At 38.3% G+C, this 27,796-nt stretch overlaps 1 protein-coding gene across 1 annotated transcript; it reads right to left on the bottom strand.

Moving 5' to 3' along the window:
• Positions 1-1,138: 1,138 nt before the first annotated feature.
• LOC134285742 (uncharacterized) lies at positions 1,139-17,111 on the bottom strand. The gene is made up of 2 exons (XM_062847144.1): positions 16,620-17,111; positions 1,139-16,557 (listed from the first exon to the last, which is right to left on the bottom strand). Exons 1-2 carry the CDS (start codon positions 16,624-16,626, stop codon positions 15,437-15,439), a joined length of 1,128 nt encoding a protein of 375 aa, XP_062703128.1. The 5' UTR covers positions 16,627-17,111; the 3' UTR covers positions 1,139-15,436.
• Positions 17,112-27,796: the final 10,685 nt, after the last annotated feature.

The following is a 27,796-nucleotide window of genomic DNA, read 5'->3' as shown; positions in this document are numbered from 1 at the left end:
AATCCGATGTATGTTTGTCGGCGTGGACATTAAGAAAGATGATATTAAAAGCCTTTGTCAAGAGAAAATAGCAATCATCAAGGCAAAATATAAGTTAAATTTGAGGGTGAAAATTTTGAATTTTGAAGTGAACCGATTTCGGTGGCGTTACAATGAGGGAGCATTCAAATTCTTCTACAGATGTATTCGTAGATGTCATCTAATGAAATATTATTTTGTTTGTGTATATTGTAAATCGATTATTTAATAATCGATTATTTTGGAACAAAAAACTTTGACACCCCTAACATCTTTTTTTCAAGAAATGTCACCTTGCACGGTAAACAAAAATTGATCAAAATACAATTATTGACTTTTTCTGACAACGGCGTCTCCATGTCGTTGTATTTGAAAACACGAAGTGACCTATATTGTTAATCTATATATATAAAAATGCAGTGGCATACGTGGGACCGCGCATAACTTGCGAACGGGTGGTCCGATTTGGGTCGTCTAAGTTTTGTTCTGTTAGTTTTCACCCAAGGAAGGTTTATGAGGCCTAAAACATGGGAAAATTGAGAGTTTTTAAAAATCGGGTTTTCATACATTTTGAACGGGGACTTAGGTGCTTGGCTAGGGACTTGAAACGTCAAAAAACGCAGTAGGCAAGACAAAGTTTGCCGGGTTCAGCTAGTATAGTATATTTGGCCTCAGGCACCATCGTATTCAGAAGTAGTGAATTATGTTAGAGTCGGCATTCTTTCTGTAGGCTATCCTAACACGGAACTTACTACCCAACAACTAGCTGCTATTCAAAACGAAATTCTTAAAAAGGTCTCTGAGCAAAGAAAGGAGCGTATGAAACCTAAATTTGGTAGTTGTTTGTTCAGGCCTGGGCATTTGATCATTGTTTGCAAAAACAAAGGCAAAAATTTCCGTTATAAAACCTTGGGAGAATGCGTGCCTTATCACTGTTGGCGAGAAAGACATACCCAGACCAGAAATTTTAGTGGGATTTTTTCCACGAAATGAACAAGACTCAAACGAATCCTTACATATGTAGAAAGTCAGAACGAAGGCTTAGTAGTCGATGCTTGGAGGATTCTGAAGAGATATACGGTTAAACAGTATCATGTGGAACTGGTTTTCACAGTAGATGCTGTTTCCATGAGGTCTCTAGAAGATTGCAAGTTCACGATTGACTACAAATTTGGAGTGGCCTACATAAGAAAGAGGAATCCAAAAACAGAGAGCTCTGAAGGCGATCAAACTGAAGGAGCCAACGATATTAATGAGGAGTTACCTAGGAGCTGCGTAGATCAGCCCAAGCAGGTTCCCGGCACTAGCAAGAATACAACGGGCGTAGAGATGACCGGAACTGTACAAATGGGCACAGTAGTCAGACCTGAAGATAGGGCTTGTTCACAAATGTCATAACGCTTGAGGGGGTGGGTGGGTGTCCTTCATGGTGTTACAGCTCGAACAAAATAAAATTTTCCCCATATAAACAGTGTTACGAAGGGGTGGGTGGGTGTTGAAAGCGACCAATTTTAGCGTTATGACATTTGTGAATGAACCCATACAGATAAGGGCAGTCAAGGCTCTTCAAGAATCGTCAAGGAAAAGAGTGATATAGTAATGCCTAGCAATTCTAAACAAGGAGCTGATCATTTGGTGTACCGCCAAATAAAATCCCACAAACAACAATTCGAAGCAAGGGCAGATAAAACTGCCTGTAAGTCTATTTAAATAATAAAACAGTAAGCAAAATGATTCAAAGAAGCATACAATTTATTTAAGAAAACCTTCATCATGCAAAGGGAGCTTCAGCAGTATTAAGTAAGACGTTTACAAGGGGCAAACTGGACGTGGCGCTTTTACAAGAGCCATGGACAAGAAACCACAAAATATTAGGATTACACACAACAGGATGTAAGTTAGTTTTTGATGACACTCAGCTCACTCCAAGAGCTGCCATTCTAATAAGCAGTAATGCTCAATACACACCCATTACTGAATTCATCGGAAGGGATATTGTTGCAATTTCGCTAGAGGTGCCAACCACAAAAGGAAAAACGATAATTTATGTTGCGTCGGCCTATTTTCCTGGTGACGTTGAGGAAGTACCTCCTCCGGAAGTTGCAGCATTCGTATCCCATTGTAGAAGTCAAAATAAGGGGTTCATCATCGGATGTGACGCAAACGCCCACCATACTATTTGGAGTAGTACAGGAATCAACAGTAGAGGTGAGTCACTTTTTGATTTTGTATCTCAAAACGACATTGGCATATGTAACAAAGGTAATACACCTACATTTATTAATGCTGTAAGGGAAGAAGTGTTGGACTTAACTCTTTGTAGTTCTACACTTTCGGGTAACATAGCAAATTGGAAAGTATCTGATGAAATATTTATCGGATCATAGGCAAATTCTATTCGAGTTCGCTGCGGGAAACATTGTAAAGGAAACTTTTAGAGATCCTCGAAAAACTAATTGGAATCTTTATTATTCTAAGATTGAATGTCAAAATGAATTATCTTTCAACAAAATTACTACATGTTCTGAGCTTGAAAAGGCAGCTGACTGCCTAACAACTGTACTTACGAGAGCATTCAACGAAAGCTGTCCATCAAAAGTGCGCTCCACAAGCAGAGACGTTCCTTGGTGGAATGATAGGCTGGGGAAACTTAGGAAAAATGCTCGTAAACAGTTCAATCGAGCTAAACTTACATCGAATTGGGCTCCCTATAGAGAAGCTTTAACTAACTACAGTAGACGTTCGCTCGGTGCAAACGGTTTAACTGCAATGCTTTTTAACTGCAAGTCCGCTAAGTGCAACAATTTTGCAGTTATCGCACCGCTATCTGTCAAAAACAAAATGTCAACAGAGTTGCGATGTTTTTCGGATGCACTACAGCTGCATTGCGATGTTTTTGAGTGCACTCTGGCTGCGTCCAACAGCATTTGACAACTGTTTGACGGCTGTCAGTCGTTGCAGTTAGCGAATTTCATTCGGTAACTGAAACGTAAACATGTTGCACTTATCGAACGTCTACTGTACAATAAAGAAATAAGAAAATCAAAGCGGAAAAATTGGAGACACATGTGAGAGAGCGTTGAAAGTGTTCCTGAAACTGCTAGACTTCAAAAGGTACTCTCAAAAGATCATACCAATGGTCTCGGAACATTAAAAAAGGATGACGGATCCTACACAAAAAATACCCAAGAAACTCTGGAACTTATGATGAAAACTCATTTTCCAGGATCTCTTCCTTCTCTCTCTGATCAAACTAGAGATCAGTAACAAATCTTGAAAACGACGTATAATCAATGCTACACCATTGATTATGCGTCGTTTTCAAAATTTGTTACTGAGATGACGTTTGTTTTGGGAACTCAATGAATGGAATGGAAATGTCCAACTTTGAAGCTTCCGAATTAGCTAATTATATATTCACATGCCCTAGGATTGAATGGGCATTAGACCACAAACAAACAGACGTAACTCTTAGAGGATATTCATTAAAAACTTTTGCCTGGTGTCTTTTTTATGAGCACACTGCCACCTGTTGATAGAACCGCGCGAGACACTGTCGGCCATGATAGATTTCAGTTTGACGTTTGTCTAACACGCACACTATTACACAAATCGCCTGTAATTTTCGTTTGCATCATTCAGCAACGTATACACTGGCAAACTCAAAGCGATCGAACACTAGCACCTCTGGGGGAAGGATCGCGCAAATCAAATGAAATTTGAATTGATCGTTAAATGCAAGTGCCAAGCCGTTTTGAAGAGTGTTACGTCTGTTTGTCTGTGATTAGACTCTTTTGAATCGTTTAGAAGTCCAGGTATGGATGGAATTTTTCCTGCGCATCTCCAAAAGCGCAAGTTAACAATAATTCCAATACTACTAACTTTATTTAAATCCAGTGTCTTATTAAGGTATATTCCGACAAAATGGAGGCAAGTCCGAGTTGTTTTCATACCTAAAACAAATAAAAAAGATAAAACGTCGCCAAAATCGTTTAGGCCAATAAGTCTTACGTCTATTTTTTTGAAGTTGATGGATAAACTTATAGATGAGTATATTAAATCAGATATACTTCAAGATAAACCATTAAACAGAGCGCAATTTGCCTATCAAACTGGCAAATCAACAATATCGGCTCTTCACTCGTTAGTAACTAAAATAGAAAAAACATTTAACAGTAAGGAATTATTATTGGCAACCTTTCTAGATGTCGAAGGCGCGTTTGACAACGCTAGCTTTGCATCGATGAAAATAGCCATGAGGAAACGTAATTTTTCGAGAAGTTTAACCGATTGGATAGAGCAAATGCTGTCAAAGAGGGAAATATCAGCACATTTAGGAGATTCAGTTGTGAAGGTAACAGCTATACAAGGCTGTCCTCAAGGGGGAGTAATATCTCCCCTCCTCTGGTCCCTGATTGTTGATGACCTTCTAACAAAACTACAGCATCAAGGTTTTGAAGTTGTTGGATTTGCGGATGACATTGTTGTCATTGTCCGTGGGAAATTTGACAATACTGTTTTCAATCGAATGCAAGACGCATTGAGATTTACTTTAGTTTGGTGCAAAAATGAAGGGTTGAATACAAGGGGGAGTCGCTTAGCACATCTTCACTTGCGCCAATTATTTTCAGTGTGCCACCGGGTATTGAATTGTGCCTCAGTGTGCCCCGAAGTGCCACTGCTTGATTTTTCAGATTTTGCTTGGTAACTACCAAGACAACCAACTGTTTGTTTTCATTTTGCAGGTCAAATGCACATGGTTGCCTAGTTTTTTCACCCAAACTCAAGTGTCAAAATTGTGCCTCAGTGTGCCTCGGTGTGCCACACAGCGTATAGGACGGTGTGCTTGGCACCTCTTGGCACAAAGTTCCAAGCGACTAGCCTCTTGGTTGAATATCAATCCCTCAAAAACAACGATTGTACCACAGACAAACAGACGTAACACTCTGATGATTCCCATCGTACACTGATTTATCGGTCTTTTTCAAAATATGATAGTTGGCCAACTGCCCACTCGTGGCGCTCGCATCGTTTTTGTTCGAGTTTGACGTTTGCTCACTACCGCCACCTAGTTGATGGTCGGCCAAACTTAGTCCTTTTAGCATTGGGCGAATATGTTTCCGTGACTATGATTTGAATCGAAAAATGTTCGAAGTGTTACGTCTGTTTGTCTGTGATTGTACCCTTCACTAGGAGACGAAAAATCTCTATATCGGAACTGAAGCTACCCTGATAAAAAATATCATAAAAATACGATCAATTTTATTGTTACAACACCATTTTTTCGAAAAATATTCACCATTAAACATATTGTAATTTGCACAGCACACTCACCATCACTCCTATTGTTCTATACCATTCGGCGAATGGTAAATGGCACTTTTACAATAAAAAATGGTGGTCGTTATGTATCTTAACCATAAAATTTTGAGAAAATTTTCATACACTTTTTCGCGAAAAACAATAGAATGTATTGTGTTTTTATGAGACATTTTTAGGGCAATTTTCAAAAGAAAACAATATATCTCAATGTTTTTTAATTGTTCTTATAATACAAATAAAATTTATTGAATGGCGTCAAATAAATCGTTGTTACGATAAAAATACAATAATATTTGTTGTTATTTGTAAGCAGTTTTCGCTTTTGAAAATCCATAGAATTTATATTTCCCACTGACATTTATATCCAGCATTTACGAGCACTAATGGCCGCCAGAATGATATGCACATTTTATGATAAGAGTCAAACACTCTGATGTCTGTCTGGTATGTGTTGCTTGGCAGCTGTTGATAAGATCTATCATCAATCTTTTCAAATAACTGCCAAATATCACAAGTCAGACCTCAGGTCGTATGACCCATACCATAAATCGTTCACAATTCATGTGGCCATTAGTATCTGTAAATGCTGAAGAAAAATGTTACCGAGAAATATGAATTCTTTGGTTTTTCAAAGGCGAAATCTGTTTACATAACAACAAATATTATTGCATGTTTATTTTAACATCTGTTCAATTGACCCCATTAAACAAATTGTATTTGTATTGTTATCAATGGTAGTTTACTATTTGCTAGATTCCTTTAATTTATTGGAAAACATTAGAAAAATCATTGTTCATCTTTTTCTTGTCGTAACGTCCTCGCTTGGCTAAAACCTGCTTTTCAGCTAGTTTTCTATAACTACTTCCTCAGTTATTCTTTGAGAGCTTCTTCTGCCAACACGGCTTGACGTCTGTCAGTCGTTGAAGTTTTAGCGAATAACATTCGATAACCGAAACATCTACTGTACTCAAATTTAAAACGAAAACTATAAAAAATATGTCAAGTGATTTTGTATTTGATTATACAAACATGACCCAAGCAACAATAATGTTTATTGTTATTTATTTGTTACGAATTGTTTTTAAGTGTATTTGAGAAATAAACTCTTTTTTAATAAAAAGTCCATGAGAACTTTGCAGGCACTTTTGCAACTATATAAAAACAACTTAAATTAATTTTTACTGATAGTAACTTTAAATTATTATAGAACTCTGGAACTCGATTTGAATAGGTCGTATGTGCTTTTGTCGATATAATATTCGATCAGTTGGATTCGCTTCTTATAGCGGAAACTGTTGAAATTTAACAAAATCAATAGGAGGCAATCAGTGAAGTACTAGATGGAAAGTAGTGAGCTGGATTTTTGTATGGTGAGATGATCAATTCTCCATTTCTGCAATGAAATGGTGCAAACAGCGTGGGTTATATGATTTCATGTCCAATTTTATGCTGTTTGAGCAAAAGTTTAGGTAACTGTGTTGTTTAAGTTGCAAGAAATAAATGATACAACATCACAGTTACCCAAACTTTTGCTCAAATAGCATCAAATTAGTCAAGAAATCATATAACCCACGCTGTTTGCTCCATTTCATTGCAGAAGTGGAGAATTGATCATCTCACCATACAAAAATCCAGCTCACTACTTTCAATCTAGTACTCCACTGATTGCCTCCTATACATACAACCGATTCCTTACAAAACAGGCTTTCCGTTTTATCATTAAAAGCAATATCCATATTTCTACTATTACTAAAATCAACTGATCGAATTTTATATCGATGAAAGCACATACGACCTATTCAAATCGAGCTTCAGAACTATTAAAAAACAATCGAATCAATTAGTCACTAATAAAGCTAATGTTCACTTATTGTACGAACTATATGGGCTTGATTTCTATTGTAAAAAGTAACAATATATCTACTATGTGTTTTATTGTGAACAATAAAACCAGTCATATGTTAATAATATTTACTATGTAATGAATGGTAATTTTTTATCCGGGTAGGAGATGTCAAATTAGCTTTATCTCTAGATGTCAAATTTTTAGGAGTTGTACTAGATAGTAAACTCTGCTGGCATAAACATGTGAAAAAACAGTTACAAAAAGCTAGAAATGCTTTCTGGGGCTGTAAAAGAACTTTTGGGAGGAAATGGGGCTTGAAGCCGAAGATGATACTTTGGATTTATATGGCCATTGTGAAACCCATTATTACTCATGCTTCTATTATTTGGTGGGAAAAGACCAAACAACTCAAACAAAATTAAACAAGCTACAAAGGCTTGCAACAGCTTCACTAACTGGGGCAATGCATAGCACCCCATCAAAAGGTTTGGATGCAATGCTAAATCTTCTGCCATTGCATGATTGTATTCAAATAACAGCTGCTAAAAGTGGTCTAAGTATGAGAAGGTCCTTAAATCTCAATGATTATAATCTTAGAGGGCATATGAGCATACTAAAGACTTTCGAAATCGACCCAGTATATTTGGTCAATGAAGATTACATGATAAAGCGTAACTTTTTTGGTCATCTATTTTGTGTTGCTGATGTGACTCGTCAGGATTGGGAAACAGGGGAGCCAGATTTTCGATCTGGTTCAACTGTTTTTTACACTGACGGCTCAAAACAAGACAATTTGGTTGGGGCTGGTATTTTTGGCCCTGGTGTCAACGTTTCATTGCCACTGGGAAGGTGGCCTTCCAGGCTGAAGTCTATGCTATTTTGGAATGTGCCGACATATGTCTCAAAAGGTGCTATAGAAATGCTAATATTTGTATATGTTCGGATAGCAAAGCAGCATTGAATGCTTTGAAGTCCAAAGTGTATACCTCGAAACTAGTCTTGGAATGCTCGAAGCTACTGCAGCAATTGTCCTGTCGCAATAAGGTTAATCTGTATTGGGTTCCTGGGCATCGCGGTATAGAAGGAAATGAAAAGGCTGATCAGTTGGCAAAACAAGGGTCATCCACTCAATTCATAGGACCGGAGTCATTTTTTGGATTGGCTCCAAGTGCCTTAAAAATGAAATTCAAGATTTTGGAAGAATTTTAAATTAAGCGTAACTGGATGAACATAACTGATTCTCGTCAATCTAAGCGATTCATCACACCAGACGCCATTACGGTGTCATGATGCATCACTGAGCTTTCAAACGAATCATTGAATTTTTGCTTTTCAATGATTGTTTGCCTCGCGTTTTTGAAGTGATAAAAAACTGTTAATTCTGCAGTAACGCAGCTGAAAAAGTATCATCGTAATCACTGCGAGTGAGAATATGGTATAATACTTTTTCATACGAATATTCGCTTTCGTGGCTGAGATTTATCACTTTGAAATTTCGAGCCACATAATGAACATGGCTGCCGATGCTGATGATGCCGTAAAAAGCCTTAACACACTAAGGCTAATAGACCTGGACAAAAATGACCTAAGTACTTACACTGGACTAATAACTGGCCACTGCCCTTGCAAATACTATCTGAAATTGATTGGTAAATTGCAAGAAGATAAATGTCGATTTTGTAAACTGAAACGTCTGAGCATTTATTGTGCGAGTGTGTTGCACTTTATCACAAGCGCTGCAGATTTCTGGAAAGGGGCCTAATGGGGCCTCAGGAAATTTGGGCTTCTCATCCCAAACATGTACTAAGTTTCATGCGAAATGCGGTACCTGATTGGGACAAACGCCATTTGCTGTGAGGATAGTCACTCCTGATAGTGTCGGTTCTTTTCAGTACGGCAATAAAAAAAAAAATGAAGAGGATGACGCCACAATAGATCAAATTAATGGTCGCAGTGGCATTATGTCCCCAACATGGACAAAAAAGGAGCCTTCCACTCTCGACTTCCCAAGGTGGCCATGCCACGGTCGGTCGATTACGCCCACGAGGAAAGACGCCTATAAACCCCCCAGCAACGCCCGCTGGTCCCGTCGGCCGAGTACCGGCCTCGCTCGCCTTGCGATCCGGCGAGATTTCCGGCCGCACAGCTGGACAGGAGTCGCTATGTCGGCCACCGTACGCGTCATCAACCAGAAGCAGCGGTATGTACCGGTACCACCATTAGAATAGGTCACACATGAACAAATTTACACTAAAATTATACACAGAACAACCCGGATAAAAACTAACCATAGGGTGTATGGTGAAAACCATTCCTGCACCATACATTGTACCAGCTACAATAAAGTGTATTGTAATGAAATGGTTCGCTATACTATACATTTACATTGGATTTTTATGTATCAATATATTATACTGTTTTTCTTACGTTTGAACCATTCACTTTTCCGAAACATAATTTTTCCGTGAATTTTTAATTATTTATTCAGTTTAAGATTTTTTCCGTGCTTTGTTTTGTTGATGTTTGTGACTTTTTTGATGCAAAGGAAAGGAAAGAGAAAAAAGTGAATAAGTTGAAACCACAGAGAACAGACGTCTATTTTCGCTTTCTGCCTTGTGTAAAACTTTGTAACGGTCATATCAGAGTATGTGGTTATGCTCCCGTTGCGCGGCGCTGCAGATCCAAGCAGGGGTCCAAGAGATATGGCGGGCTAGGTGTGTAGAGTGCGATGAGAGAAATACGAATGTAGGCCAACCCGGAAAGATGCAAGTCAGATCTCGGGTCAGATTACCGTAAATCAGTGGATGAGTTCAACACTATTCTTTCTGTATTTGCATTTAGGGGAGTTTTCTCCTCTTCTCTCATGTGAACTTGCCTTCGACCACAATCGAATCAAATGCGATTGACAAACTTTATCTTTGACGTAGAGCCATCTTTAATATATGGACTGGACTGATCACTGAAATGACTTCTAATATAGGTTCGTCTGTGGGTTCGCTTTTTAACTTAACTTATATTTGAATCAAACTTGACAGTTATCTCATGAGTTGTTATGTATTTCAAACTTTAGTCAAACTGGTGCCTCAATATTGCAATAACGGTTAAGCACGCTGTAATGATACTTATGTATCTCGTCACCCACTTCATGCAACTACATTAGTGGTCTAATAACACTTAGCGCGCTCGGCATAGTTCCATCATGCCGCTCAAAGTGTTGCCACAAATAATGCTTAGTTTGCAAAACCCGGTTATCTGGCTGGTGGGGCATGGGAGACCAAGCTTCAACTGTTAATGCAATCAGAGACTACTCAGACTTAGACGTGGGCGATCCTATATATGAAGGGTTATCCAAAACGCTCTGGAGAATTCCCAAAGCGCATTCTAATAAATCTAATAAGATTCCATTAACAGGAGGAAAATGTCAAGATAATATAACAATATATGGTTTATGTAATGTAAAACAATACAACATAACAAAAGAGAACCATTCCAAAACCATTTGATTAAATGTATAATCAGTAGTGAAATTACAATTAAAAACAATTTATTTACGGTACGTTTTATTGTTTGAAACCATTCATGTACCATACAATGTACGGTATATTTTAACCCACGTATCAGTATTTTGAACAATTCATTAACAATAAAATGTATGGTTTTGCAAAAAAATATATATGGAGAAAAATATTTTTTTATATTGTTACGATACTTAACAACCCGTATAGTATATTGTAAAAATCTTATTTACAATTCACGGTATGGGTGTCTACATTACATCTTATTGTTTTTGTATTTTTATTTTTACAGTGGTGTCTATTGTAAAAATATGGTTCTAAATAGTACTGTTACAATACAACGTTCGGTTTTTCTACTGTATTTTTTATTCGGGAACACGCACACGCCACAAATTAGGAACTTTAATAAATTATATAAGTAACGTGAAAGTTCCGAGTGTTTAGTTTTTGTATCGCGAACCGCCCTTGATTACCCGGTAGCTAGCCGACCCTGGGATTGCCGGAGTCTCTTGTGCCCTGAGTCGGCCCGGCACTGATAAATTGACGATTCGTTTCAATACAGTAGACGTTCGATAAGTGCAACATGTTTACGTTTCAGTTACCGAATGAAATTCGCTAACTGCAACGACTGACAGCCGTCAAACAGTTGTCTAATGCTGTTGGACGCAGCCAAAGTGCACTCAAAAACATCGCAATGCAGCTGTAGTGCATCCGAAAAACATCGCAACTCTGTTGACGTTTTGTTTTTGACAGATAGCGGTGCGATAACTGCAAAATTGTTGCATTTAGCGGACTTGCAGTTAAAAAGCATTGCAGTTAAACCGTTTGCACCGAGCGAACGTCTACTGTAGTGTCTATATGATCAATAATAAATGCTATAAATTACGTTGACTCATTTTTTGGCTATCTCAGAACCACCCGCCCCCCTCGTAGACGTTTGTTCATACAAAGTTTTCGAAATGGATGGAGCGTAAACTTTGGCCAGACCCACCACCCCATCCTCCCTAAGAGTCTACGTAGTTTATGGACAGGCCCTTATCAATTGAGTTGAAAGTCGGAGTTTTTGACTACCTAGTGAAAATTGATTTTACTCCAAATCAAAACGTCGGACCGAACTTCGGAAGTGCACGGTCAGAAAATTCACTCATTTTGGAGCTAAAGTGGGACAACTCAAAATTGAGTAAATTTTATTGCCAGCGATAGCGCTGGCCCAAGTGCGAAAATCTCATCAGTTTAAGTTGTATAATATTCTTGCTGATGTGAAGAATATTATACGGCCTAAATTGGTTGGATTTTTACACTTGGGCCAGCGCTATCGCTGGAAATGCAATTTACTCATTTTTTGAGCTGTTCCAGTTTAGCTCAGTTTTGTGTGAATCTTACTCATTTTAGAGTAACATTTTCTTAGCGTGTGGTGCGCTGTATACCTCTGTATACTATTGCAGGTCCGCTAAAAGCTGACGGCGGATTGGGCGAACAGTGGATAAACTGCGTCAGGACTTTCGGAGGAGGATAATTCACACGCGGGGAAAACTACTTTCGAGCGGGAAACTTTTATTCAATAACGGTTACAAGGAAAATTGTTAACGCGACGACCGTTCGTTCGATTGGGATGAGGTTGGTCGTCGTTCCGCGCTTTCTGTTGTCAGGCTCATTCAGAGGTTTGCGCCAAGGAATTGGCATCCCTATCCCACCAATGCAATGTTTTCGTAGCCAGCATAACAGCGGCTCAAGCGTAGGGCTCAAGCTGACACCCTATCTTTTAACACAGCAGCATAGTTTTAATGCTGGGTAAGAAAACAAGAAGACCATAACAGTCCCCTGGTTTGCGCGCATAGAGGTATGATGCCGAGGGGTGAGCCAATGTAGTTCAGATGAAGGTGTGCTCATTGCCACTCAACAAAAACAATGAGAAATTCTCATTGCGGCAAAAAAGATTTCAAATACAGTAGACGCTCGATAACTGTAACATGTTTACGTTTCACTTGTCGAATGAAATTCGATAACTGCAACAACTGACAGACGGCAAAGAACTACAGAAGACGTTCGATAACTGCATCATCACTTATCGAATAAAATTCGGTAACTGCATCAACTGACAGACGGCAAAGAACTATCAGTTATACTGCTGAATGCAACCAATGTGCATTCGGAAAACATTCCTTTGCAACAAAAGTGCATGCGGTAAACATCGCATCACTGTTGACCCTTCCTTTCGACGGATAGCGGTGCGAGAACTGGAAAATTGTTGCACTTAGCGCAATTACAGTTTAAAAGCATTGTGGTTAAAGCGTTTGTACCGAGTAGCTTAGTAGACGTTCGCTCGGTGCAAACGCTTTTCCACAAGGCTTTTTAACTGCAAGTGCGCTAAGTGCAACAATTTTGCAGTTATCGCACCGCTATCCGTCAAAATGAAATGTCAACAGCGATGCAATGTGTTTCGCATGTACTTTTGTTGCAATGCGATGTTTTTCGAATGCATATTGGTTGCATTCAGCAGCAACTGACAGTTATGAGACGTTATGAGTTTCATTCGGTAAGTGAAACGTAAACATGTAGCATTTTTCGAACGGCTACTGTACCTAGATAAGTTTTATATTCACCAACCACTGACATCAGCGTGTGAACTTCGCGATATCAGCGCCATCACGATGTTACCACTCGTGTTGTCATTTGAAATGACTGTTAAATACTTTACACATAGTTTTGGAACTGGACTTGAATGTCTGTTCTCTGTAACTTAGCGGACTTGCAGCAAGACTTGAAGTTAAAGCGTTTGCATCGATCGAACGTTTATTGAAGATGGCGATTGCGAGTAAACGTCACACTCGAACAAAACCGATGCGAGCGCCATGGATGGGCGGTTGGCCGACTATTTAATTTTAAAATTGGCCGTAAAATCAATGAACGAGGAGAGTGATTGAAGTGTTATTTAAAAGGAATTTTACATGTATTTTATAAATATGAGCAATTAAATTCAACAAGCGATTGTGAATGGTTTCCTGTCAGTGAAGATGAAAAAAATAGCGACACATAAAAAGGTCCTAGGAGGATTTGGTTTGGGAGAGATTAGCTAACCGTACTATACAGTAAACGTTCGCTCGGTGCAAACGGTTTAACTGCAATGCTTTTTAAGTGCAAGTCCGCTAAGTGCAACAATTTTGCAGTTATCGCACCGCTATCCGTCAAAATGAAATGTCAACAGCCATGCGATGTTTTCCCCGTGCAGTTTTGTTGCAGTGCGATGTTTTCCGAATGCATATTGGTTGCATTCTGCAGCAACTGACAGTTCTTTGACGTCTGTCAGTTGTTGCAGTTATCGAATTTCATTCGATAAGTGAAACGTAAACATGTTGCAGTTATCGAACGTCTACTGTACATCTAGTCATTAGGTTGAACTTGTTTGTTTAGCGCTGAGCACGCTGAGGTTGCATATGTCTGCAATAGTCCAGTCAGCGGCGTCATGGTCGCAATTTTTTCCGCAGTCAAGTTCGCAGATTGTGAACAATCCTCGGTACTCACTTTACGTAATTTATGTTTAGTCCCTTACTGTCAGAGCTGTCAGATCAGTGTAACACGCTAAATAAAATTTACACAAAAGGCAATTTACACGGAAAAAAATACACGGTTATGAATATTTATTGGGTACCGGACTGGTCCCCGAAAATTTGATCGTTTTCTTTGGTACATCGAGGTCTTGAAATTAGTCTATGGTCCAGTGGTCAATTAAATGCGCAAAATGCAACATTACATCCTAGTTTTGAACAGTTTTTTCAATATGGGCTCTCGGACAAAATAGGCTACCAATTAGAATCATACAAATTTAAAAGTTGAATTGCCTTACAAATATTGACCCTCTTTTAACATACTAACCCTAAACAAATCCAACACCACCTAATACTAGAGACGTACCTAATTGTTCACAAGACAAGAACACTAGAAAATAAAAATTAGTAACAAATGGTTACAACTTCATCCGCTGATTTTGCTTGCCGGATTTGTTCCGAAAACTGGCCCTGAATTGAAATAACATTTTCAAACTCGCTGGTGTCGGAAAAGAGTAGTGACAGCCCCCTGGTGAGATCAGCGAAGGGTCACCGCCGTGGTCGATGATGATTCCGATGATGACAGATGATTGTGATTGTTCATATGTGTATGTGTTTGTGAGAGAAACAACTAACGAAGCAAAACTGTTGATATGATTATGACCACAGAGAACAGACATCCAGGCTAGAGCAAATTTCATTCGGAAAGTTGTGTAGGGATTTGAATCTTTACTTGAGTAAGGTTGCAAACCAATACACGATGACAACACTAACGCCACCAAACACCATATTGCCACAGTCAGTGGTGAATTGAAACATTTCAAGTGGTGAATTAAATTAGTATGGGAAATTAACCGATTGCAGCGCCACGCTATTGCCACTTGTGTTGCCGATTTCAAATGGCCGTTAAATTTCTTACACAGTTTCGGAACTGGACTTGGATGTCTGTTCTCTGTGTTATGACTATAGATGTTTGTTTATCCAGTCCGTACTAAATGTCCATAGATTAAAGTTGTTGACAAAACGCAATCTGAGTTATCTTTTTTCGTGTCACGAATTCCAAGACGTTGATCGGTCCGGTAGATCCGTAGTACAAATCCGTGACCGTTACGCTGAAGCTACCAACAGCTGGAACTGTCGTCGCTGTTTTCCATTTGGTGCGATCAAAGCTTCCGGTTATGCTTCGTCATTTATTTCGTCAACCCTACTGGTTGATCGGTCGCTGTAGCAATGGCTGGCGTGATCAGTCTATTGCGGATCCAATTTATAAAAATGGCTATCAGTGAGAACTTAGAACAGATCATAACGAGCCCCAGGATGAAAACCGGAATGACAACCGTGATACGTAGAGGTCCCAGCCAACCAAACTTCTGGTGCGCAGAATTGATTATGGAAATTATCTCATCCACGATGTTCCCGAAGTACTTTGTTGGTATTCGGCCGAACATTTCGACGGTAACCTCCAAAGGATCACAAATATTGCGTTCTAATCCGTGTAAATGCTGAAGGTAATTCTTACAGTTATTTTCGCGGTCGGAGATCTTGTTGGTGATGGAGCTGAACAAAGAGGACAAACCTAAGCAAGGGTTTTTTTGATCATACTTGAATGCTGTGACTAGCGATTCTACTTCCAGCCGATTGTTGCAGTCTCGGTATGTCATGCTGTATGCTATGATCAGAATGCTCAATAATGCCACATAAAACCACCAAATGTTGCAAATTTTCGATATCGCCACGATCATAAGGATCGCAACCAAGACGCATAGAAGGATGGTATTCAGCTTAGTTGCAACGATAAAGGAGTATAAACTGTCGCATGAACCCTCAGCCATGGCGTAGTAAACATTTTCTCCCGATTGCTCCACTATTTCAGACACGACATTGTCTGTTTCGCTTGCCGTACGAGCTTCCTTCAACTTTTCCACTTGTTGCTTGGATAATCTGAACTGGATACTCCTAATCATAAATGACTCATCGGACAAGTCGGGTTGTAGCCGTCGTTTATCGAAAATTCTCCTAACAAACTTCCGGTAATACATGGAAGTTCTCTGCAGATCTTCCTGTGTCGAGGGACCGCTTTCAACCAGATCAAACACAGGACAATCCGGCAGGATGGGACATTTGCATGCCTCTACTACCGGGGGAGGACAAGAAGCTTCTTGCGTGGAGTTGTCATGGTGATAATGGCCCGGTGTCACCCAGTTTGGGTTGATGCCACTGTCGTCAGTTTGGTCGCCAGGATCAGCCGATGCAAAATTTGCCGCAAAAAGTGCAATACTGATGGCCGCCATGGCAATAACTGCCAATGTCTCTGTAAAAATCAAATTTATAAGATGAGTCTCTGTACGAGTTGCACTATATTATTGGTTTTACCTTTCATGTTTCCTCTATTTACCTTCAAGGTACAAACGCGTTTTTTTTGTTGTATAATCTCGATGCAGTTACAGGTAATTAACTGAATTCGCCAAATGCAACAATTTTGCAGTTATCGCACCACTATTCGTCAAAATAAAAAATGTCGACAGCGTTCACTTTTGTTGCAATACGATATTTAATCTCCGATGCACATTGGCTGCATTCTGCAGCAATTGAGAGTTCTTTGACGTGTGTCAGTTATTATAGTTGATATCGAATTTCATTCGATGAGTGAAACGTAAACATGTTGCAGTTATCAAACGCCAACTGTAAAATTTTTTTGATAAAATGCCCTGCGTGCGGGACAACGAACAAACGAGCTACTCGCGGAAAGCACAAGAGCGGATTTAGAAAATCGAAAATGCTATCGGTTGGTTCACTATCACTATAAGTATACACAGCATGCGACACTCGCGCGTATTCAATGCCGTTCAATGAGTGCACCGCGAGCTTACCGAGTTGTCCTATTTGAAACCTCGTTTGAAACGTCTTATACAGGGTGATTGGTTCCTGAGTGCAAACTTTTTAAAGGGAGATAGAGGACCATAAATGGTGAAAAAAAAAATGTTCTACGCATATGGTCAAATCTCAACCGTTACGTAGTTATTGAACTCTCCATGTTTTTGACTCTTATTGCCTTAACTGGCTATAACTTTCAAATGGTCAAACTTATCGCAATTGTTTTACCCTTATTCGAAAGATTATTGAATTTTCTATCAAATGGCAATAAGAGTAAGAAAACATGGAGAGGTCAATAACTACGTAACGGTTGAGATTTGACCATATGCGTAGAACAATTTTTATCACCATTCGTGATCCTCTATCACCCTTTAAAAAGTTGCACTCATGAACCTAACACCCTGTATATACATTTTTCTGCCTGGATCTCAATAAGGCTGCGCACACTACAATGAGTGTTAGAGCCTTTATCTTACTGATCTATCACCGACCGCCATGGATTACGGCCTTTTCCTTTTGCTTACTCATCTGCTAATCTTCTCAAACAACCCAGTGTGTGCATATTTCTATTTAAAGAGGGACTTCAACTTGTTGGTCATTCGTCCATTTGAAAAGTTCATAGTGGCAGGCATTGTTGTCAACATGACCGGACCAAAATGTGCCTATCAAATGAAAATACCATTTGGACAAGGGGTCCTATTTTGGGCACTTTTTCGCTATAACTCAATCAAATCTATTGAATTTGTGTACACATACTGATACTGTACGTATTTATCTCACATTGTATAAAAAAAAAACAAGTCAATTGAAACTAAATGAATTGAGTTAAAGCGGAAAAGTGCCCAATATAGGACCTCATGCTCAAATGGTTTCGGACCCTATTTCTACTGTCAACCAATGCTATTGATAAAAACGTGTCATTGGCGTGTTCTCAACGCTTATCTACAAGCACACAGGGTCAAATATTTGACAAAGTATGAACAGAAGGGCCTATAATGTTTGGAACTAATGAAATTCTAATCGAGTCACACTAGATACTAGAAGTTTCAGCATTGATCTGTGTTAGGTCAAATACAGATTTGACCCTTATCGTATATTATGTTATGTCTATTGGAGGAAGATAATAGAAGCTACGCTATAGGTACGAAAAGAAAGTGCCATGCGGCACGCCGATAGTGGAAAGGCCAGACGATACACACAATGATTCATACGTGAACTATTATTGATAACTAGCTGTCCCGGCAAACGTCGTAGGGGGCTGCGGGTAAGACGTACAGGATTAGGAAACACTCTATTTTGACAGTGTAAACCAGTGTTTCCCAAACTTTTGGGAGGTATCGCCCTTTTGGAGCATGAGAAACATATTTTCGCCCCCTCCCCCTGCCCTAAGTGAAATTCAATTTTTCTCGAAAATTTACTTAGTGGAAGCCTTTATAAGCTCACTATTTAACACTACTGTGGCAAACCTGGTATTTAGTGTATCTAAATTAGTATCGCTCTCATTTTCGTTTAGTTTTTTTTAAATGCATTGATTTTTTGCATTAAAAAAATGCATTATTTCAAGTAAAACCAATACATAATAAAAAAATAGACTTCAGATTGGTCCAGTAACCACGAATAAATATGCAACGTTACTCAGTATAACAGATATGGCTGTTGTTACGAGTGTAGACCTGACGTCGTGAACTTAAATATAGTTTGGCTGACCTGGAATATCCTTGTAGTGTCTCTGAATGACATTTGAGATTTCAAGAGCTCCGCGGACCCTAGCAGATTAAACAATACTATTATATATGGTGAAAACACATAAAGTTGTTCTTGTAGATTTGAAGGACTTTATTATAGAACAATTTGGACGACCCTAGGTGTCCCAAAGGTTTATAATAAGCTAGTAGACTTCACATTGTTCCAGTAACTGGAGTTGATTATACAGCGTTTTTCAGTACAACAGATATGGATACTGTTACGAGTGTAGACCTGAAGTCCTTAACTCCAAGGTAGTTTGGCTGACCTGGAATAGCCCTATAGTGTCTATAAATGACAAAGTAAATGTCAAGAGCTTCTCGGATCTCAGTAGGTTATGCAATGCTATTAATTGTGGCGAAAATACATAAAATCATTCTTGTAGATTTGAAGGACTTCACTATAGGACAGTTTGGAATACCTAGAACATCCCAGAATATAAAATACCTTTTGATATTCTTGATAAAGGCTAAATGGATACATATACACCAAACCCTCATCCAAATTCAGCTTTTAGAACAACTAGTATGTCAATTATTTCGTTTTTGCAATTTTCATGGTGTTCAGGATGTTCTAGGTAATCAATAAAGTCCCAAATACAAATATCCCCATTTTTCCCTAATAGAGGACTCAATTTTCAACAACTTTGCTGAACACAGTATCACAGAGAACAGACGTCCAAGCTCATGTAGTGCAGTTGTGTAAAGCATTGCAACGGTTGTTTTGAAATAACTGGGAATGTGGCCATTACGCGGCGCTGTCAAATTTCGAATCGGGGTACAAATTTGCCGTTGTTTTACTTTTTGGCGCCAAGTGTGCACCCTAGTATAGTTCCACCAAGAGAATGTGGTGGTTTTACTTGGAAAACAAAAATTGAATTATTGTTCAACTTGTTTCTAATTGAAAATAATGAAACTAATTATCAATGGGTTGCTCAAATTTTGTAGCTGGATTAATGAAATAATCATGAACATCTTGTTATTCAAGCAAATACAGCTCAGAATCTGGGTAGGAAAATTTAAAGGTGCGCTAGTGAAATATTTTTTTAGAAAACGCCATCATGGTGCCGAAACAAGTTTTTGAGTAGGAAAGTCACCGTCGATGTCGCTACCACAGAGAACAGACATTTACCTCAACGCCACCAACGGAGACTGCCCCACATAAAAAGTCGATTTGACCCCACGATGGCAGTGTTCATTGTTAAAATACACTAGCCAACAAAGCGACACGAGCGCCAAACGGCCAAAAACGGCGAGCACTGGAAACAAATTTGACAACACAACCATGTAAGTGATGGGACGCTAGCGCCGCGCAACGGGGGCATAACCACATACTCTGAAATGACCGTTACAAAGTTTTACACAAGGCAGAAAGCGAAGATAGACGTCTGTTCTCTGTGTCGCTACTGAGCTTGTTTTTTCTTTACACATCTGAGATGAACCAGCCTCGGGCTGAAAGTCTCATAAATAAAGACATAAAAAAATTTCTTTACACAAGATTTTCAAGCAATTTTGTTCGAGCATGTTCGTCTGTTCTCTGTGTCTATACCACAGAGAACAGACGTCTATCTTTGCTTTCTGCCTTGTGTAAAACTTTGTAACGGTCATATTAAAGTATGTGCACAGAGAACAGACATTTATGCTCGAACAAAAATACGTCGAAATCGTGTGTAAAGGATTTAAGTGTACCTCAACGCCACCAACGGAGACTGCCCCACATATAAAGTCGATTTGACCCCACGATGGCAGTGTTCATCGTTGAAATACACTAGCCCACAAAGCGACACAAGTGCCAACCGGCCAAAAACGGCGAGTACTGGAAACAAATATGACAACACAACAATGTAAGTGATGGGACGCTAGCGCCGCGCAACGGGAGCATAACCACATACTTTGATATGACCGTTACAAAGTTTTACACAAGGCAGAAAGCGAAGATAGACGTCTGTTCTCTGTGGTATGTGGTTATGCTTCCGCTGCGTGGCGCTAGCATCCCATCACTTTCGTTGTTGTATTGTCATTTATGTTTCCAATGCTCGCCGTTTTTGGCCGTTTGGCGCTCGTATCGCTTTGTGGGCTAGTATATTTTAACGATGAACACTGCCATCGTGGGGTCAAATCGACTTTATATGTGGGGCAGTCTCCGTTGGTGGCGTTGAGGTAAGGTACACCGGGGCAAGTTGAAACGGGTGGGGCAAGATGAAACAGCGGGTTAACATGATGTTTTCTAATAATTATAAACAGTTCGATCGCCATAACAATAGTTTTTGATTCAAACAATCTTTTAGCGAAGGATAAATTTCCAAATTGTATTGAAATCTATTTCAAAACTTCGTGTTTCATCTTGCCCCATCCGTTTCAACTTGCCCCGGTGTACCTTACACCTAAATCCCTTACACACAATTTCAACGTGTTTTTGTTCGAGCTTAAACGTCTGTTATCTGTGGCTATACTTCAACATCATTAGTTAGATCGTTTTAGACACAAAAAATAATCAATTTATGAGAAAAATGCAAAAAAAAAAACAAATTTCAATTGCAATGCGGAGTACGGGGATGCAACCAATAGCCCCCACATTTTGCACAGTTGAACGCTAAAGGGAATAAAAAAAGCGACTTTGTTGACCCAGTTTGATATATAATTAATAAAAATACACTGAAGTTGTTTTTACGCGGTCCGTCCTAAAAAAACGCGTTATTTCAAAAACCGTCGTAAAAACCGCGTTTTTTTTTTTTAAAAACACGCATAAAATAGTCAGGACCACATCTACTGTGGCTTGACTTTTTTTACGATGTTTTTTGAAATAATGCGTTTTTACGACGTTTAAAAAAAAAAAACGGTGTTTTTAAGCGGTACCATTACCGTCGTAAAAAAACTTCAGTAGTAAAACTTATGTGAGAATCTTCGAAACATATACTCAAAAAAAAAAAAAAAACATCAATAGAATCCAATCACCGTACGTTTATATCGAAACCTTCAATAGATATGGGAGGACTGCATTCCAAGGATTTTGAAGACCTTAGAAGTAATCATGCCATGTTTAGCATGTTTTTCATATATTTAAGACATAAAACCACAGAGAACAGACGAACATGCTCGAACAAAATTGCTTGAAAATCTTGTGTAAAGAAAAAACAAGCTCAGTAGCGACATCGACGGTGACTTTCCCACTCAAAAACTTGTTTCGACACCATGATGGCGTTTTCTAAAGAAATATTTCACTAGCGCACCTTTAAATTTTCCTACCCAGATTCTAAACTGTATTTGCTCAAATAACAAGATGTTTATGATTATTTCATTAATCCAGCTACAAAATTTGAGCAACCCATTGATAATTAGTTTCATTATTTTCAATTAGAAACAAGTTGAACAATAATTCAATTTTTGATTTCCAAGTAAAACCACCACATTCTCTTGGTGGAACTATACTAGGGTGCACACTTGGTGACACTAGCGCCAAAAAGTAAAACAACGGCAAATTTGTACCCCGATTCGAAATTTGACAGCGCCGCGTAATGGACACATTCCCAGTTATTTCAAAACAACCGTTGCAATGCTTTACACAACTGCACTACATGAGCTTGGACGTCTGTTCTCTGTGATAAAACCCTACGAATAGAAGCAAGACATTATAATATTGTCGCGAAAATGTCTTTGACCACCTGTTTTAATGTAGCCGCCCAAGGATGGAAATCTAGTGATCATGATCAGATTTCGAATGTGTCGCGGTCGAACGGCATCGCGCGATCATAGCAACAACGATAACACTTTGTCGTCAAGCGTCCTAACAAACTACGGTCCGAGAAGAATGATTCGCTCGGCATGTGCGGGCGCGATGCGATCGTTATCATGAAGTCAAAATGATAAATTAAAGATTTCATTCAGTTTTTGAGCATTCTTGGTGATTTAACTTTCAGATATCCTTATGAATGTATTATTTCGAATCATGAATGCGGCTTTCGGGTGCATAAGTGGCATACAATGTGATGAATAAAATTTATCACGACTTGTAACATGATCCGATAACGGGTCATCACGCGATAAAGCGTGCATTAGATGCTTTGATTGTTCTGTGATATGAGCACGGTGTGAGGTGTCGGCATCATGCTACTGCAAGAACAAGGGTATCTTGGATTATTCATATCCTGTATCATTTATCGCTTGAACTGATTTTCTGCCATCCTTGTAGCCGCCCCATAGTGCGTCGACGGAACGGACACATTGCGCAATAAAAAAGGAAACATTTTCACGATTTGAATGAATCTAACGGGAATATAATGGGTTTGTAAAGTTTATTTTCTTACTATCTACAAAAGGCTTTTCTTAATTTTCCTTACGCATACATTTCTCTCTTTTGTATTTTTAAAATCACGAGCCAATGATGACTGTGTAAAACATTTCAGAATTATAAACATTTGGGTATAATTCGGTGTCATATTTGTTCGTTGTAGTGTAACACACATTTTTGATAGCACTGCTTCATTTTATTATTGCAAATTGCATAATGATTGGAGCACTACAATGACAGTTACAGCCCATTGTACACTCAGAAATAAAAGTATACACGGAATTATTATTATTTATGCATTTTGTATCCGCATCTCTCTCACTCTCTTTTTGTTTTCATGCTATCTGCCGTTTAGCCTGGGTTGAATAGAAGTGTTTCGTCAACCCAGGCGAAGCACCAGATAGCATTAAAACAGAGAGTGAGAGAGATGCGGATACAAAATGCATAAATAATAGTAATTCCGTGTATACTTTTATTTCTGAGTGTAGTACGTCTTCTTTATAGGGACAAGGCACAGAGAACAGACGAACATGCTCGAACAAAATTGCTTGAAAATCTTGTGTAAAGAAAAAACAAGCTCAGTAGCGACATCGACGGTGACTTTCCCACTCAAAAACTTGTTTCGACACCATGATGGCGTTTTCTAAAGAAATATTTCACTAGCGCACCTTTAAATTTTCCTACCCAGATTCTAAACTGTATTTGCTCAAATAACAAGATGTTTATGATTATTTCATTAATCCAGCTACAAAATTTGAGCAACCCATTGATAATTAGTTTCATTATTTTCAATTAGAAACAAGTTGAACAATAATTCAATTTTTGATTTCCAAGTAAAACCACCACATTCTCTTGGTGGAACTATACTAGGGTGCACACTTGGTGACACTAGCGCCAAAAAGTAAAACAACGGCAAATTTGTACCCCGATTCGAAATTTGACAGCGCCGCGTAATGGCCACATTCCCAGTTATTTCAAAACAACCGTTGCAATGCTTTACACAACTGCACTACATGAGCTTGGACGTCTGTTCTCTGTGCGGTAACTGTGATGGCCGTTGGGTATTCGAACTGGCCAAACTTAAGAATCATGTTTGAAATCTTATAATTTTTTACCATAGCAAGGCACTTATACTTTTTAAGCTTGACCAAACATAAAGGTGATAAATCAGGGGTATGCATTTTATGAGTATCCAAATAAAAATTAAAAAGGGTATCATCAAGTTTATAATCGCACATTTTAAAATAATCATTCCTATGTCTTATAAATTGTAAAAGTGACAGTCTTATAAGCTTAAAGTTTGCAATTTTGTCAGTGTGACTAATTGATTCGATTGTTTTTCAATAGTTCTATAATAATTGAAAGTTACTATCAGTAAAAATTAATTCAAGTTGTTTTTATATGGTTGCAAATGTGCCTGCAAAGTTCTCATGGACTTTTTATTAAAAAAGAGTGTATTTGTCAATTACACTTAAAAAAAATTCGTAACAAATAAAAAACAATAAATATTATTGTTGCTTGGATCATTTTTGTATAATCAAATACAAAATCGCTTGACATATTTTTTTTAGCTTTCGTTTTAAATTTGAGTACAGTAGATGTTTCGGTTATCGAATGTTATTCGCTAAAACTTCATATATGACATATTTTTTTAGCTTTCGTTTTAAATTTGAGTACAGTAGATGTTTCGGTTATCGAATGTTATTCGCTAAAACTTCAACGACTGACAGACGTCAAGCCGTGTTGGCAGAGGAAGCTCTCAATGAATAACTGAGGAAGTACTTATAGAAAACAAGCTGAAAAGCAGGTTTTAGCCAAGTGAGGACGTTACGACAAAAAAAAGATGAACAATGATTTTTATAATATTTTCCAATAAATTAAAGGAATCTAGTAAATAGTAAACTACCATTGATAACAATACAAATACAATTAGTTTAATGGGGTCAATTGAACCGATGTTAAAATAAACATGCAATAATATTTGTTGTTATGTTAACAGGTTTCGCCTTTGAAAAACCAAAGAATTCATATTTCTCGGTAAAATTCTTCTCCAGCATTTACAGATACTTTACAGATACTAATGGCCACATGAATTGTGAACGATTTATGGTATGAATCATACGGCCTGAGGTCTGACTTGTGATATTTGGTAGTTATTTGAAAAGATTGATGATAGATCTTATCAACAGCTGCCAAGCAATACATACCAGACAGACATCAGAGTGTTTGATTCTTATCATAAAATGTGCATATCATTCTGGCGGCCGTTAGTGCTTGTAAATGCTGGATATAAATGTTAGCAGGAAATATAAATTCTATGGATTTTCAAAAGCTAAAACTGCTAACAAATAACAACGAATATTATTGTATTTTTATTGTAACAACGATTCATTTGACGCCATTCAATTAATTGTATTTGTATTGTAAGAACAATGAAAAAACATTAAGATATATTGTTTTCTATTGAAAATTGCGCTAAAAATGTCTCATAAAAACACAATACATTCTATTGTTTTTCGCGAAAAAGTGTATGATAATTTTCTCAAAATTTTATGGTTAAGATACATAACGACCACCATTTTTTATTGTAAAAGTGCCATTTACCATTCGCCCAATGGTATAGAACAATAGGGGTGATGTTGAGTGTGCCGTGTAAATTACAATACGTTTAATGGTGAATATTTTTCGAAAAAATGGTGTTGTAACAATAAAATTTATCGTATTTTTATGATATTTTTTATCAGGGTAACCACATACTTTGATATGACCGTTACAATGTTTTACCACAGAGAACAGACATCCAAGTCCAGTTTCGAAACTGTGTAAGAAATTTAACGGTCATTTGAAATCGGCAACACAAGTGGCAATAGCGTGGCGCTGCAATCGGTTAATTTCCCATACTAATTAAATTCACCACTTGAAATGTTTCAATTCACCACTGAATGTGGCAATATGGTGTTTGGTGGCGTTGGAGTTGTCATCGTGTATTGGTTTGCAACCTCACTCAAGTGAAGATTCAAATCCTTACACAAATTTCCGAATGAAATTTGTTCTAGCCTGGATGTCTGTTCTCTGTGGTTTTACACAAGGCAGAAAGCAAAGATAGACGTCTGTTCTCTGTGCTTCTAAGGTCTCCAAAATCCATGGAATGCAGTCATCCTATATACGGTTTTTGTTGGAAGATGCCTCTTGTAGACACCGCAAGGTTTGCGGAGGTGTAGTATTACAGGAATCAAACTAGTACGTTTCCCGAACTACGTCTCGATCAGGAGTCATCAGTGAGCTGAAAGTATAATCAATGGATATTGTTTTCATTAGATTAGTTAAAAAGTTCTATTTATTCAGTTACTCACCATAAATATTTTCCTTTGAATGAAAAAACGCCCAACGCACGTATGAAAAAAAAATATGTCCGACTGTTTGAAGTAGAACCGAGTTTTCGGTTAAAAAATCCGGCGTGAAGTTCACGCCACTGACGTTTGGCAACATTGAGTCACAGAGAACAGACGTCCAAGCTCATGTAGTGCAGTTGTGTAAAGCATTGCAACGGTTGTTTTGAAATAACTGGGAATGTGGCCATTACGCGGCGCTGTCAAATTTCGAATCGGGGTACAAATTTGCCGTTGTTTTACTTTTTGGCGCTAGTGTCACCAAGTGTGCACCCTAGTATAGTTCCACCAAGAGAATGTGGTGGTTTTACTTGGAAATCAAAAATTGAATTATTGTTCAACTTGTTTCTAATTGAAAATAATGAAACTAATTATCAATGGGTTGCTCAAATTTTGTAGCTGGATTAATGAAATAATCATAAACATCTTGTTATTTGAGCAAATACAGTTTAGAATCTGGGTAGGAAAATTTAAAGGTGCGCTAGTGAAATATTTCTTTAGAAAACGCCATCATGGTGTCGAAACAAGTTTTTGAGTGGGAAAGTCACCGTCGATGTCGCTACTGAGCTTGTTTTTTCTTTACACAAGATTTTCAAGCAATTTTGTTCGAGCATGTTCGTCTGTTCTCTGTGATTGAGTGTAGTACCGAGTTTTCTCGGTTTTCGGTTACCGAACTGGAAAACATTGATGATTTACCGTACTTATCGGTTCAGAAAACACGACATACGATAAATTTCGTTTTACTTTTACCGAAAACTCGGTTCCATTTCAAAACATTGCGACTGAAAGCATGTTTTGGACCGATTTTTTCGGTTTGTTGTTGAAAACCGATGACACTCGGTTGAAAATTGAACCGAATTCGGTTTTATTTTCTAAGTGTGTATTGAAGGTTTCGATATAAACGTACGGTGATTGGATTCTGTTGATGTTATTATTTTTTTTTTTTTGAGAATATGTTTCGAAGATTCTCACAAAAGTTTTACTACTGAAGTTTTTTTACGACGGTAATGGTACCGCTTAAAAACACCGTTTTTTTTTAAAAAAAAACGTCGTAAAAAACGCATTACCGTAATACCCCGCTAATACGACACCGACTGTTGTCGTATAACCGGGGTAAACTTTTAACACAGAGAACAGACGAACATGCTCGAACAAAATTGCTTGAAAATCTTGTGTAAAGAAAAAACAAGCTCAGTAGCGACATCGACGGTGACTTTCCCACTCAAAAACTTGTTTCGACACCATGATGGCGTTTTC

This window comes from Aedes albopictus, chromosome 1, assembly GCF_035046485.1.
Source record: "Aedes albopictus strain Foshan chromosome 1, AalbF5, whole genome shotgun sequence".
Classification (NCBI taxonomy): Eukaryota; Metazoa; Arthropoda; class Insecta; order Diptera; family Culicidae; genus Aedes; species Aedes albopictus.
The sequence above is the reverse complement of the archived record's forward strand: the minus strand, read 5'-3'. Positions and strand labels throughout refer to the sequence as shown.